We start from the raw sequence: 16,134 nt of genomic DNA on the forward strand, positions 1-16,134 counted from the left end.
AGTCTTGGTACAGTGTCATGGACACTCTCGCCTCTCTCAGCTCTGCCAAAGCAAAGGCTGACACTTGATAATAAGAGAATAGTAAAAATAGCATTAGCCAAATCAAATAGTAATTTAAAACCAAGACACCATGTCTACTATGACTGCTGCTATTACTGCATTAACCTGATTATAATACTTTTTCTTCCCCCTTTTCCAAGACTCCTTTTACATTAGATAAAAAAATGCACCAAAATGTATCAATATGAGTTATTTCAATTATGTAAGGGCTGCGTGTGTGTGTGTGTGGGTCACGAGCAGATAATAGGGACTCTTTAAGTTATCTGTGTATGAATAACCACTAAACTGCTTACGCAGACATTAACTCGTTATTGCCCGCCAATCGAATAACGCCAATAACGAGTTTACTCGTTTTTATGAATGGTGAATGTGTCTGAGCTGGCAGACGGTCAACACTGCCCTCTACTGCCTTGCGGAGCTATTGCACTCCATTGGAAACGGTCTGGTGTGTTTTCTGAGCCGATCTGAGCCGTGGGGTCGGGGTTTAAATACTCAGGCGAGGCAGGCGCCTTTACAGCGACGGCATGGAACACTAACCCCGCCGGCCCGTTCATGTGTAACGCTCGGTAATGTCGGGGACAGGATCGCTGTGGATAACTGGAATGGCGATCAGATAATTGGATAATTTTTTTTGCATTACATCAGAGACAAGGTAAGAACACTATAATTATAAAATCTTGCGTTGATCTGATATTTCTTTCTCCCGCGATCAAAGCTATCTGTGTGGACCGTGTTGTGCTTTTTACCGTTGGCTGCGTGGGGGGGGGGGGGGGGGGGCGAGCGCCCTGCTACGAGGGCCATATCATGTACGCACTAGGAGACATAATAATGATTAGATAATCAGCCGAAAAATTACAACGTGATAACTGGATTACACTAAAATGCCTTTTTCTCGTCTTTTCCTGGAATGACTCAGAATCACCCAAACCATACTCATATTCAAAACGGAAATGTACAGATGAAAAAAACAATCTATTTTTTGCATGTTGACCAGAAGCAACTCACTGACAGTCGACGGCGTTATTAGATCCATAGCTATAATATAAAATATAGTTTTAGGACTCGCAAGCTTGGCATTCTAAAACTATATCCATTGAATAACGCACTGGCGCTGAAGGCCATCAGCGCCCCCTGCTGCTGGCGGTCAATGTGTTAAGGAGAAGGGGAAAATAAACAACAAAAAACAACCTTTACAGGTGGAAGCCTCAAAGTGAGTATTTAGGAAAATAAGTAAAGTCCAAAAAACAGGACGACACTCAATAAAGAGGTATTGTAGAAAAATAAATAAGCCACAAAGGCAACTCCTACATTTACATTTAGCTGACGCTTTTATCCAAAGCGACTTACAAGTTCTGTACAACAAGTCATCAGGAAGGGCACAACTCTATCAGCTGAGCAACAATGTTCATCAAAGTGTTGAATGCTACAGTGTAGGTTAGTTTATTAGGACAAGTGCATGACAGTATGGTTAGTTAGGGTTAGATTTTTTTTTTTTCAGATAATGGTTGAAGAAGTGCGTCTTTAGTCGACGGCGAAAGATTGGACGTGTTTCGGCTGTCCTAACTGGGGTGGGACTCCTAAAAACAGTTTATATTGAAAACATAAAACAATAAACCTCCACCAAGGGAGTTTGTGTACAGTTCCAAAAGAACACAAGAAACACTAACATAAAAGGCTCAGCCTCGATAAAATAAAGTGTAAAATTATGCCAGTAGCCCAAAACAAGAATGGCTACAAAGAAGGCTAAATGCTGAATAGGGCAGCAATACACTTCAATATAACAAGCCTGACCAAAAGGATAGCCAACACAAGGAAATTAAAAAGCAGCCAACACTGCAACACTCAAACTTAAATAGACTCAGCTTTACCATAATTTATGCACAGCTGCACTGCATCAGGTGCAATCAAGCCCACACAATTAACCACAGAGGCCAGTGATTGACAGCTGTCCCTCACAGAAAGGTGAAATAAGGCCAAAACCATGACAAATTTACATTTAACATTTACATTTAGTCATTTAGCGGACGCTTTTATCCAAAGCGACTTACAAGTTTTGTACAACAAGACAGCAGGAAGGGTACAACTCTATCAGCTGAGTAACAACGTGTTGAGTGCTACAGTGTAGGTTAGTATATTAGGACAAGTGCATGACAGTAAGGTTAGTTAGGGTTAGAGTTTTTTTTTTTTTTTTATAAAAGTTGTATTAAACTATAGCCTGGTAGGCCTATTATAGAACCATAGGTTATATTATATAATATAATAATATTTAATATTATATTATATAATAATTGTAAAAATAATTGCTATTTCTTCCAGAGCATGTGGCCCCTCCCAAGAAGCCCCCACGCCCCGGAGCCCCCAGTCTGGCCTGTCTCAATACTGGAGACAGCTACAATGATGGACTGAAGGTACACACACACACACACACACACACACACACACACACACACACACACTCACACTCACACTCACACTCACAGTCACAGTCACACACACACACACACACACACACACACACACACACACACACACACAGTATATATGTCAGCAAGCAGGTGCACATACTGACACATTGCATGTTGTTATAATGCTTGGAACATTAATATCTTCCTTTCTCTCTGTTCCTTTGCATGCCTCCTCTTTCTCCACCTCCCTCTCTTCTCTCCTCTTTCTCCACATCCCTCTCTTTTCTCCTCTTTATCCACCTCCCTCTCTTCTCCTCTTTCTTCACCTCCCTCTCTTTCTCCTTTCTCTACCTCCCTCCTCTTTCTCCACCCCCTCTTCTTTTCTCCTCTTTCTCCACCTCCCTCTCTCCTCTTTCTCCACATCCCTCTCTTTTCTCCTCTTTATCCACCTCCCTCTCTTCTCCTCTTTCTTCACCTCCCTCTCTTTCTCCTTTCTCTACCTCCCTCCTCTTTCTCCACCCCCTCTTCTTTTCTCCTCTTTCTCCACCTCCCTCTCTCCTCTTTCTCCACATCCCTCTCTTTTCTCCTTTCTCTACATCCCTCCTCTTTCTCCACCCCCTCTTCTTTTCTTCTCTTTCTCCACCTCCCTCTCTTCTCTCCTCTTTCTCCACCTCCCTCTATTCTCTCCTCTTTCTCCACCTCCCTCCTCTTCTTTTCTCCACCTCCCTTCTCCTCTTTCTCCACCTCCCTCTCTTCTCTTTTCTCCACCTCCCTCCTCTTCTTTTCTCCTCTTTCTCCACCTCCCTCTCTTCTCTTTCTCCACCTCCCTCCTCTTCTCCTCTCCTCTTTCTCCACCTCACCTCCCTCCCTCCCTCCCTCCCTCCCTCCCTCCCTCCCTCCCTCTGGCCTAGCCATGGCAGGTAAGCAGCGTGTGTGTTGCCCGTGTGTCTGAGACTATAGACATGCTACTCTAGATGAACACCAGGGGTATTGGTAGAACAGGAAGAGGATGGGTCACGGAAGTCATTCAGCAACGCTGGCTGTCTCCCAGTGGTGACCAGGGAAGCCATTCTCTCTCTCTATGACGAGACTGACCCATCCTCTTCTTATGATTCTAGCTAGTTGTATGTTTCCTCTCGTGGTCTGTGTCTTGCCAGGCTAGCAGCACTGAACAGGCGCTTGAGATAAGTGCTGGACGTGGCCGCTGTTTTGCTGTGATCTGTTGCTAAAAGTTTCAATATTTCCATTTATTTTGTTAAAGTAAAAACATGCTATGATATCAGTGCTAAAAACATGCTATGATATCAGCGCTAAAAACATGCTATGATATCAGTGCTAAAAACATGCTATGATATCAGTGCTAAAAACATGCTATGATATCAGCGCTAAAAACATGCTATGATATCAGTGCTAAAACATGCTATGATATCAGTGCTAAAAACATGCTATGATATCAGTGCTAAAAACATGCTATGATATCAGCGCTAAAAACATGCTATGATATCAGTGCTAAAAACATGCTATGATATCAGTGCTAAAAACATGCTATGATATCAGTGCTAAAACATGCTATGATATCAGTGCTAAAAACATGCTATGATATCAGTGCTAAAAACATGCTATGATATCAGTGCTAAAAACATGCTATGATATCAGTGCTAAAAACATGCTATGATCTCAGTGCTAAAAACATTCTTATGATCTCAGCACTAAAAACATGGTACTGTATGATCTCAGTGCTAAAAACATTATATGATAAAAACATTATATGATCTCAGTGCTAAAAACATGCTACTGTATGATCTCAGTGCTAAAAACATTATATGATCTCAGTGCTAAAAACATGCTACTGTATGATCTCAGTGCTAAAAACATGCTATGATCTCAGCATTGTCGCTAATGTACAAACAGCCCGTATTCTCATTTAAAAGAATAAAAAATCAGCCCGTGCTGGAAAGACGGGTCTCCAGGAAACATGCAGCCTCACCGTGTAGAAGGATAACTCATAATAACATGTGCAGACATTTCATAAGCCATACAGTGAGTACGTGTGTCTGAAGTCCTATCAAGTACTATGAAGTACTATCACACAACCGACGGCGATGCTCCATCATTAGCATCATTGGCTCCGCGGATCGGTTGTGTGATAGTAAAAAGGGCTACTAACCTTCTGTATTGTCACAGTGAAAGGGTTAACCGGCTGTCGTGTGTGGCAGTGAACGGGTTAATGTGTATCAGCCGTGGTTGGAATGCGTGCCTGTTCAGAACGGGGCCAATTTGCTTGGCCCCCCTAAAGCGCTGCTTGCAGTGTCGTGGTGACGCCACGCGGTGGCGCTATGGCTGCTTGCTGTGTTCTCGGGAGAACCGCGCATTCCGATCGACTTCACACTCAACACGGCACTCCCCGGGGGCGGCTGAGTGGCGCAGTGGGCAAGGCGCTCGCCACTAACGCAGGAGACGCTGGTATCGAGCCCAGCTCTTTGGCGTTGCTACCGGCTTGGCCGGTCGTTCATACTAACACAATTGGCACAAGTGTTAGAGGGTGGGGGGGCCGGTGGGTGGGGATTGGACGTTGTGGACAGCGACTCCTACAGGTCGGTTGGGTGACGCCGGTGCGGCGGAAACAGGAAGTATCGGGGGCAGCGTGAGCCTCCCACACGTTACTCCTCGCCACTGAGAGTTCGAGCTGCTGCGGGTGAAAAGATGCGACAGGCTGCCTCCTCGTGTACCGGAGGGGACACGACGTGATGCAAGGCTTCTATCCTCACTACAGCCGACCAGTGGGAGGCATGGTCTAGCAACGTTCAAGACGGGGGAGGGGAGAATTGGAAATACGAAATTGGGATGGGAGAAAAATAGAAAATGGGGAGAAAAGGTGGATAAAAAAAAAAACACTGCACTCCCTTAGGTCCTCAGCAATACACCCGCCAAACGTAAGGTTTGTTGTTATAGCGCCACCATCCAGGCAAAGGGCAACAAATCCCGTCACTGCACTCCCCTGAATCCTGGGCAATACACCCGTCGAGCGTGAAGTCGGTCGGATGTGCGGTTCTCGAGATATAGGACAAACGGACTAACGGAGATTTCTCTCTTTATAGTTAGATGTTGCAAAATGGTGTTTTATTTGAGCTTGTTCGCCGGAGGTTTTAAGTCTTAATGTCTTAGCTGTGATTGGTCAAGAGTGTCTACGTGGGCATTATTCGCTGCCGTCAGTACAGTACATGTCAGGTTTGGACATCTTCACGCGTTGTTTATGTTTGTACATGCTGTGTGTTTTAAGTGTACTTCCTGTACGACGAGAGGAATCATTTAGCTATATACCTGGTGTTCCCTGCTCTACTTTATCATTTATTTAATCACTCTCCAACGTGCGTCTGTGGGACCATATTCATTCCTTAATTTCTTAATTCATCTTTCATTAATCAATCTATTAATCAGAGTCTTATAAGGTGATGATACCTGGTCAACTACACAGGGGCACAGCAAAACATTCTGGGGCCCTGTCCTCATGATGTGTCTCTGGGGCCATATAGCTCAGTTTTGAAATCTTTTTCACAGCCCAGAGAAAGTACTCAACCTCTACGGTCTTGAACTATGAATGTTTACAGCACTCTATTGTACCATCTCTAGATACTAAAGGGCTCAACCTCTACGGTCTTGAACTATGAATGTATACAGCACTCTATTGTACCATCTCTAGATACTAAAGTGCTCAACCTCTACTGTCTTGAACTATGAATGTATACAGCACTCTATTGTACCATCTCTAGATACTAAAGTGCTCTCAACCTCTACGGTCTTGAACTATGAATGTTTACAGCACTCTATTGTACCATCTCTAGATACTAAAGTGCTCAACCTCTACGGTCTTGAACTATGAATGTTTACAGCACTCTATTGTACCATCTCTAGATACTAAAGTGCTCTCAACCTCTACGGTCTTGAACTATGAATGTTTACAGCACTCTATTGTACCATCTCTAGATACTAAAGTGCTCTCAACCTCTACGGTCTTGAACTATGAATGTTTACAGCACTCTATTGTACCATCTCTAGATACTAAAGTGCTCAACCTCTACGGTCTTGAACTATGAATGTTTACAGCACTCTATTGTACCATCTCTAGATACTAAAGTGCTCTCAACCTCTACTGTCTTGAATTATGAATGTTTACAGCACTCTATTGTACCATCTCTAGATACTAAAGTGCTCAACCTCTACTGTCTTGAACTATGAATGTTTACAGCACTCTATTGTACCATCTCTAGATACTAAAGTGCTCAACCTCTACTGTCTTGAACTATGAATGTTTACAGCACTCTATTGTACCATCTCTAGATGACATTGTTACTCTGAAAACCTAAAACAGAGTTATGTGGTACTCTACATTCAGTGCTCGTCATTCATTTCACAAGCCAACGCGGTACTTTCTGACGTCTTAACCAGGCTAACGGGTTGTCTTGTGTTGTTGTGATCAACTTACTAAGCGTCTAGCCCTCACAATCCAGCTCATTAACACCTCAATCACTCACACTACATGATTATGTTGAAATAAGTGTTTGTCTCAGACTCATTTATTCAATGACATGATGTACACATACTGTATGACATGGGATTCCCATGCTGCTGTTCTGAATGTGTACTAGGAGCTAATGCTGCATTTGTTTATGGTCCGAGGTGGGAAGTTGGAAGTGGGGAACACGTCGTCTCTGAAACACGGATGCTAACGCTAAACTTTTTTGTCAATTTTTCTTACAATTTGTCTTGCAATGAACTACAACTCCCAAAGACAGATACTTTACTAATGTACTCTTAAAACAGCTAATAACAACATTAATGTTTATACTAGGGATGCTTGATATTGGCTTTTTTACCGATACACCGATATTGTCCAACTCTTAATTTCCGATACCGATATCAACCGATACCGATATATGCAGGGTTTCCCCCCCCAAAAAACAGAATAATTTCAGGTAATTAACATTACATATCTCTTGTTGTGGAATTAACACAACATTATGCATACTTTTGACAATAAATAAAATCAGAATTTGTTCTTACTTGCTTGCCTGGGTAAATAAAGGTTATAGAAATGTAAAAAAATAAATAAAAATAACAAAATAATAATGAAAACTGATACCGATATTTTCCGATATCACATTTTACTGCCGATATCAGCCGATAATATTGGTAGGCCGATAATATCGGACATCCCTAGTTTATACGATGTGGATGGTCATGTTGAAATTGTGTCAAATGACTCCAAAGCTTGAACTGAGGGTTGAGACGACTCGTCATACCCAAGTTTGTGCTGCTGACTAGGCACTCTTGAGTTGACGCGCCATTTATTCTACTTTTCCAAGCAGGAAGTGGGAATCTCCAACCGCCGAGTCATAATTGAATGCAGCATGAAATGGTGCCGTCGTATATATTGCTGTGATGATACTATTACTATCCCTCCTCGTACCAGGTTGAGTCACGAGGAAGTAAGCACCTTGTGAGCTGACCTGGGACCAGTGCGCCGATTAGTCCAGATACTGAACTGAACTTCCAACATTGTTGCCAAGGAGACGTGTCACTGTCCAATCCTCTCACCCCGATGGATCTTTATACATTCCTTGAGCATCGTCAGGGCCAGGCATGTGGCTGTCCTTCCACTGCCTGTTTAGAAATATTTTTTTCAAACATCCATATCTGTACCCCGAGACATTACAATGAACAGAAAGCTCTTATTATGACTTCAGTCAGCATTGTTTTAAAAAAATAACATACTAGCATAACCGCTTAAACAGGAGGATTGGGCGGTGATAGTCCACACCTGAAATAATTATAATAATACAATATTAATATTTCATATAATAATCTCTGGACCTTTCGCTTGGATTCCACCACCATCATCATCATCATCATCATCATCATGATCATGTGTCTGTGTGGTATTTTTGTGCCACCCAGTGGTCAGAATAGATCATTACAATCTAATTTGCCAGACAAACCCAGTCCTCTCTCTTCAGTGGATCATGCAGCCTGTCACTCACTGTTCTCTATTCTCTTAATTGTGCAGCTGCAGCCCCAGGAGATCAGCCCGCCCCCCACGGCCAATCTGGACCGTTCGAACGACAAGGTGTATGAGAATGTGACGGGGTTGGTTAAAGCTGTGATCGAGATGTCCAGTAAGATCCAACCTGCTCCACCTGAAGAATACGTCCCCATGGTCAAGGTGAGAGAGCGAGAGAGAGAGAGAGAGAGAGAGAGAGAGAGAGAGATGCTGCCTTTAACTCATTGACCGCCACGCTGTTTTCCCATCTATAATATCGGTCGCCAGTGGGTGGTGTTGAGGGGCATAGGGGTGGTGTTGAGGGGTAAAGGGGTGGTGTTGAGGGGCATAGAGGTGGTGTTGAGGTGCGTACGGAGAGGTGGTGTAGAGGTGGTGTTGATATATAAATACTAGACACCCTAAACATTTAATATATAATATATAAATATTTGTCCTATCTTTATGTTAACATACTTTACTAACTGTTTGTGGGAGCTTTGATGCAGCCACCCTCTTCTCATTGTACAGCCAGGATGTAAACAGCTCTGGTCATGTGACAATTTACAGTAAACATGTGACACTGCACAAAATTCATTGAGACCCTTTATTATTTCAATATTTGCTGGACATACATTGATACATCATTCAGTAATATTTTAGAGCCTTATAACCAAAAATACATTACTGACAGGCAGATGACTCATGGTGTAATACTGACTAGCAGATTACTCATGGTTTAATACTGACAGGCAGATGACTTGTGGTTTAATACTGACAGGCAGAGGACTCATGGTTTAATACTGACTAGCAGATGACTCATGGTTTAATACTGACAGGCAGAGGACTCATGGTTTAATACTGACTAGCAGATGACTCATGGTTTAATACTGACAAGCAGATGACTCATGGTTTAATACTGACAGGCAGATGACTCATGGTTTAATACTGACAGGCAGATGACTCATGGTTTAATACTGACAGGCAGATGACTCATGGTTTAATACTGACAAGCAGATGACTCATGGTTTAATACTGACAGGCAGATGACTCATGGTTTAATACTGACAGGCAGATGACTCATGGTTTAATACTGACAGGCAGATGACTCATGGTTTAATACTGACAGGCAGATGACTCATGGTTTAATACTGACAGGCAGATGACTCATGGTTTAATACTGACAAGCAGATGACTCATGGTTTAATACTGACAGGCAGAGGACTCATGGTTTAATACTGACAGGCAGATGACTCATGGTTTAATACTGACAGGCAGATGACTCATGGTTTAATACTGACTAGCAGATGACTCATGGTTTAATACTGACTAGCAGATGACTCATGGTTTAATACTGACAGGCAGATGACTCATGGTTTAATACTGACAGGCAGATGACTCATGGTTTAATACTGACAGGCAGATGACTCATGGTTTAATACTGACAAGCAGATGACTCATGGTTTAATACTGACTAGCAGATGACTCATGGTTTAATACTGACTAGCAGATGACTCATGGTTTAATACTGACAGGCAGAGGACTCATGGTTTAATACTGACAGGCAGATGACTCATGGTTTAATACTGACAGGCAGATGACTCATGGTTTAATACTGACAGGCAGAGGACTCATGGTTTAATACTGACTAGCAGATGACTCATGGTTTAATACTGACAGGCAGATGACTCATGGTTTAATACTGACTAGCAGATGACTCATGGTTTAATACTGACTAGCAGATGACTCATGTTTTAATACTGACAAGCAGATGACTCATGGTTTAATACTGACAGGCAGATGACTCATGGTTTAATACTGACAGGCAGATGACTCATGGTTTAATACTGACAAGCAGATGACTCATGGTTTAATACTGACAAGCAGATGACTCATGGTTTAATACTGACTAGCAGATGACTCGTGGTTTAATACTGACAAGCAGATGACTTGTGGTTTAATACTGACAGGCAGATGACTCATGGTTTAATACTGACAGGCAGATGACTCGTGGTTTAATACTGACAGGCAGATGACTCATGGTTTAATACTGACAGGCAGATGACTCATGGTTTAATACTGACAGGCAGATGACTCATGGTTTAATACTGACAGGCAGAGGACTCATGGTTTAATACTGACAGGCAGAGGACTCATGGTTTAATACTGACTAGCAGAGGACTCATGGTTTAATACTGACAGGCAGATGACTCATGGTTTAATACTGACAGGCAGATGACTCATGGTTTAATACTGACAGGCAGATGACTCATGGTTTAATACTGACAGGCAGAGGACTCATGGTTTAATACTGACAGGCAGAGGACTCATGGTTTAATACTGACAGGCAGATGACTCATGGTTTAATACTGACAAGCAGATGACTCATGGTTTAATACTGACAGGCAGATGACTCATGGTTTAATACTGACAGGCAGATGACTCATGGTTTAATACTGACAGGCAGATGACTCATGGTTTAATACTGACAGGCAGATGACTCATGGTTTAATACTGACAGGCAGATGACTCATGGTTTAATACTGACAGGCAGATGACTCATGGTTTAATACTGACTAGCAGATGACTCATGGTTTAATACTGACAAGCAGATGACTCATGGTTTAATACTGACTAGCAGATGACTCATGGTTTAATACTGACAGGCAGATGACTCATGGTTTAATACTGACTAGCAGATGACTCATGGTTTAATACTGGGTACAGGTTTCAGGAATAAGAAGCTACAGTTCTTCTAGTATTAACACCACCTGCAACAGAGACAGAGTCACAGATTTGTCCAGGTTGGACTTTAGTTAGCCTATCTATGTGTTGATGGGATGTAGTTGTAACAAGTTTCTTTATTAGTTGTCATACAGAAGTACAGAATACTTTTATACAAAATGCTTCTTACTGTTACGCTCCAGAGACTGTGCAAGACAAGATAAGTGTGAAATAGAATAACATAGTATAGCATGTAAATTAGAAGTAAAAAAATGAGGTCACAGTGTTCAGTATAGGCATATGTACAATGTTCGATGCAGAATAGACGTAACTGAGTTACCATATAATATACAATACTGTGCGGTGTACTAATATACAATACTATATAGTGCAAGGCAGAAATGGGATGAGGTGCAATTTAGGTACAATTTACAGTAAGGTGTACGAGTTGTAGTGCAAATCCTTTATCAATAAATATAAAGTGTGTTTGTGTGATCTAAAGTGTGGAGAGTGGGTGCTGCAGTGTGTTGTTTGTTTGAGTGAGTGTGTGCGTGTGGGTGTGTGTGCTGTGTGCATTTGATGGTTGTTGCATAGTGTTTATTGTTCGTTTAGCAGCCTGATGGCCTATCTGTGTGTTTACAGGATGTTGGTCTGGCATTGAGGACGTTACTGGCTACAGTGGATGAAACTATTCCCCAGCTTCCTGCTAGCACACACAGAGAGGTACACACACACACACACACACACACACACACACACACACACACACTGATATACAGAGACGCACGAAATGTAAAATGTCACTATTTTAAAGGGGACATAATGTATGTTTTCAACCCTTTTATACAACTACCTTGAATCTGTGTAACATGTTGGTACTTTTTAGTCTAAATCAAATTTCTGTTGTTTATTTTCAAGCACCTCTTTCTTCCCTTGTATTGAACACACCGTGTTTGTGTTAAAATAAACGTTGACAAACTAGGCAGTGTTCCTGGCTCCAAAAACAGTTAATTGATTAATCAAAGCTAATTCATCACTTGTGTTCCCATCATTGAGGGGAAGCAATTCTGAACAGCTTGTTTAGGCTTAGTCATCTCAAAACTACAAATGGTGTATATACTGTATGTAATTTTCCAAAGTAACAAGGTAATTCCAAAATCCATACAAAGACTAGACAAAACAAATGTCCTGTAATTTATTTGTCCCCTGTTAAACATATATTCATGTTTATATTTTGTATTCTACAGATTGAGATGGCCCAGAAGCTGTTGAACTCTGACTTAGCAGAGCTAATAGGCAAGATGAAACTAGCCCAGCAGTATGTAATGACCAGGTACGCTGAACGCCTGGGGGAGATTATGATATCAGTTACGTCTGTGAGTGAGTGATGTGAGTGTAGTGAGTGAGTGAGTGAGTGAGTGAGTGAGTGAGTGAGTGAGTGGCAGCATGTCTCGCCAACTAAAAGACTAAAAGAGGTGAATGAAACGTTGCACATGGGCTGACAGCAGGCCAGGGACATGAATTCTGGAATATTTCCCATTTTATTTCAATTCATTTCCATAATTGTCTATTAAGTACAATAGATTCAGTGTGCAGTTACACATGTGGAACACTAGAGGGTGACACTACACTGGTTCGCTGCTCATAGCCTCAGGATTCAGCTCTCTGGCCCCTGTTTAGTTACAACATGGAAATGCCATAGTGAACCTATTGTTATTACTATACCTATGCATTCAAAAGATTTATGAAATGAATTGGCATTTAAAATAAGCCCCGCCCCCTCGAGCTTGAAACCTGTTTCTGACATGCTTCCTCTCACCCTTCCTATGCTTCCTAACATGCTTTATATGCTTCCTAACATCCTTCCTATGCTTCCTAACATCCTTCCTATGCTTCCTAACATCCTTCCTATGCTTGCTATGATCGTATAGCTTTAGCATGCTAATGCTAATAACTATAATTGGAGAGTGATCAGTGTTTTTGTGTCTGTGTTTCTGTCTTTGTGTCCATTATATTATATTGTTTTATGAAACTAGTCCAACAGTATGCAATACTGGTAATATTATGATATTTTATATTATATTATACTGTATTATGAAGATTAAACTAGTCCAACAGTATGCAATACTGGTAATATTATGATATTTTATATTATATTATACTGTATTATGAAGATTAAACTAGTCCAACAGTATGCAATACTGGTAATATTATGATATTTTATATTATATTATACTGTATTATGAAGATTAAACTAGTCCAACAGTATGCAATACTGGTAATATTATGATATATTATATTATACTGTATTATGAAGATTAAACTAGCCCAATAGTATGTCACAACCAGGTAATATTATATTATTTTGTATTATTATAGCATATTATGTTACATTATTCTATGTCATGTCATTATATACTGTACTATATACATACTATGATACTCTATATCAATCCTATTTTTTTTTCCTGCATCATGTGTAGAAGAATCTGATATAAATAAATCATTCTCTATATTATTACTATTAGTATACATATATATATATATATATATATATATATATATATATATATATATATATATATATATATATATTATTTTAGTTTACAACAAGACCACAACAAACAGATGCTGATAAATAATAAGTTGTGATAATAAGGTTTCTCTTTCTCTCAGTTTACAACACGACCACAACAAACGGATGCCGATCAATAATAAGTTGTAATAATAAGGTTTCTCTTTCTCTTAGTTTACAACACGACCACAACAAACAGATGCTGATAAATAATAAGTTGTAATAATAAGGTTTCTCTTCCTCTTAGTTTACAACACGACCACAACAAACGGATGCTGATAAATAATAAGTTGTGATAATAAGGTTTCTCTTTCTCTTAGTTTACAACACGACCACAACAAACGGATGCTGATCAATAATAAGTTGTAACGATAAGGTTTCTCTTTCTCTTAGTTTACAACAAGACTATAAGAAGCAGATGTTGACGGCAGCTCACGCACTCGCTGTCGACGCCAAGAACCTGTTGGACGTCATCGACCAATCGCGGCTCAAGATGATGGCCCAGCCACGCCCACACTAGCCCCCCCCCCCCCCAGGGGGAGCAGAGCTGACCAATAGGAGGAGTTGGTTTGGGATCAGCATGGATCCTATTGACAGACGGCATCTCCGTGGTTACCGTTCGACCGTGGAGAGAATGAAAGACTGGTGGATCCATAGTCTGCTGTGAGATCCTGACATTGGATTGAACGGAACCTTTCCGACAGAGAACCAGTTGACTCCTCTAGGTCAGGGACTGCTGTGTGACTGTGCACTGTGACTACAGGGGACCGGACCGGAATGACCCCTGGATCAGGGACTCTAGGCAGCTCTCTCTCTCTCTTATCTCTCTCTCTCTTGAACTAGGATGGAGTGATGATGAGAGGAGGAACTGGGTGTTGTTGAGAGAGGAGGGTGTAGGTTCTGTGGGTGGGGAGACCACCCAACGTGTCTCTCCGCAGCATCATGACCAGTATGTTTTAATGAACCTGGATGATCCCTGGGGGAGAGACGACGACGACGACCACGACACCACTGGAATATGACACTCGGCGGCGCCCCCTGCAGGTGGACTGGATCTGGTCTGGTCTGTGATTGGATTGGATTTGTCTCTGGTTTTTTCCGATTTAGTCCGGGCCTGATGGGAGAAGAGAAGCGAGCAGACCGGTGAGCTCATTGGACGACAGGAAAAGCACCACGTGGCACGTCTCTAGACTACAGTCGACTACAGTCGCCCACCGTGGCTATAATGGGACTGAACACATCCACACACACCCTCTTCTCAAAACCAGGACGTCTTTGACTGAACTCAATGAGGCTGAATCTGGACTCTTCTCTGAAAACGACGACAAACTCTTTTTAGGAGCCACAGAGGAGACATTATTATGACCAGTGCAGTGGGGCTAGAGACGTTGGGTATAGCGGTCCTGTCGGTATAATGTAGCTGGAAATGCATGATGATACCAGCCCCTTCCTTGGTGTAAAACTCACTCCAGTCGAAGTAGCCCTACCTCACCCACCCCACTCGAATAGAGTCCCGTTCTTCTGACCCGTTGGAACAGATGTAGTGAGACGGTGTGGTGCGTTTGACTTCGGTGCTGGCTGCTCACGTGGTGCCGGTGAGCGGAGGGGGGGGGGGGGGGGTTTTGGGACGAGAGGACACACCTTCTTATCTCACTCCTTCCTCCTCTCTCCTCTATATAGTCTTCCACCTTTCATACCTACCCGAGCGGTTTTATAGACTCTCTCCTGATGTTTTATTCCACTATTATGTTACTATATAAACACAACGCTTACTGCTGTCTCGGGGGGTGGGGGGGGGGGGGGGGGGGGGGGGGGGGGGGGGGGGGGGGGGGGGGGGGGGGAGCACTTACTCGGCCACTTATTCTCTATTGAAAAATCTCTATTGAAAAAATAAATATTGAAGTAAATTTTCTAAGTCTCCAAATTATCACAAGTTCATTTCAGTTTCAGTCATTGTTAAAATGTATATTTAAGCCCTGTTGTCTGATTTACCACATAGCCGTTGAAATAGGTAAGAGTATAAGACACCCTCTTTCATTTTGACTGGCTGCCCCCCCCCCCCCCCCCCCCCCCATCCAGGAGACACCATGTTTAGCATTGGAACAGTGAAGTGGAGCAACCTCCTCTTCGCACCTCTCCTCTATCTTCTCCTCTCCTCGGTTTTTGCCAAGATGTGAACGTCTGTCTGGTACGCATCACCCAGTCCTCAACTGTTGTCGTACTCTGTGACATGGTCTGTAGCACACAGTCACTAGCTTCTTGTTTGTCCAGTCCAATCCAAAAGCATTTCCGGCTGGGAATATATTGGGTTAACTTCTAACTAAGCCCAATTGACT

At 42.1% G+C, this 16,134-nt stretch overlaps 1 protein-coding gene across 1 annotated transcript in view; it reads left to right on the forward strand.

Annotated features, from left to right (window-relative positions):
- ptk2ab (protein tyrosine kinase 2ab) overlaps positions 1-15,402 on the forward strand; it is a gene marked incomplete at its 5' end in the record, with an annotated part of 181,706 nt that extends 166,304 nt beyond the window's left edge. Inside the window, 5 exons of the mRNA XM_084335922.1 lie at positions 2,377-2,468; positions 8,530-8,685; positions 11,866-11,946; positions 12,471-12,556; positions 14,192-15,402. Of these exons, the coding sequence (XP_084192048.1) occupies positions 2,377-2,468; positions 8,530-8,685; positions 11,866-11,946; positions 12,471-12,556; positions 14,192-14,318 (542 nt within the window). The 3' untranslated portion in view covers positions 14,319-15,402. The remainder of the gene's footprint in view (positions 1-2,376; positions 2,469-8,529; positions 8,686-11,865; positions 11,947-12,470; positions 12,557-14,191) is intronic.
- Positions 15,403-16,134: the final 732 nt, after the last annotated feature.

Source organism: Notolepis coatsorum, assembly GCF_963971535.1.
Source record: "Notolepis coatsorum genome assembly, chromosome: 19".
Classification (NCBI taxonomy): domain Eukaryota; kingdom Metazoa; phylum Chordata; class Actinopteri; order Aulopiformes; family Paralepididae; genus Notolepis; species Notolepis coatsorum.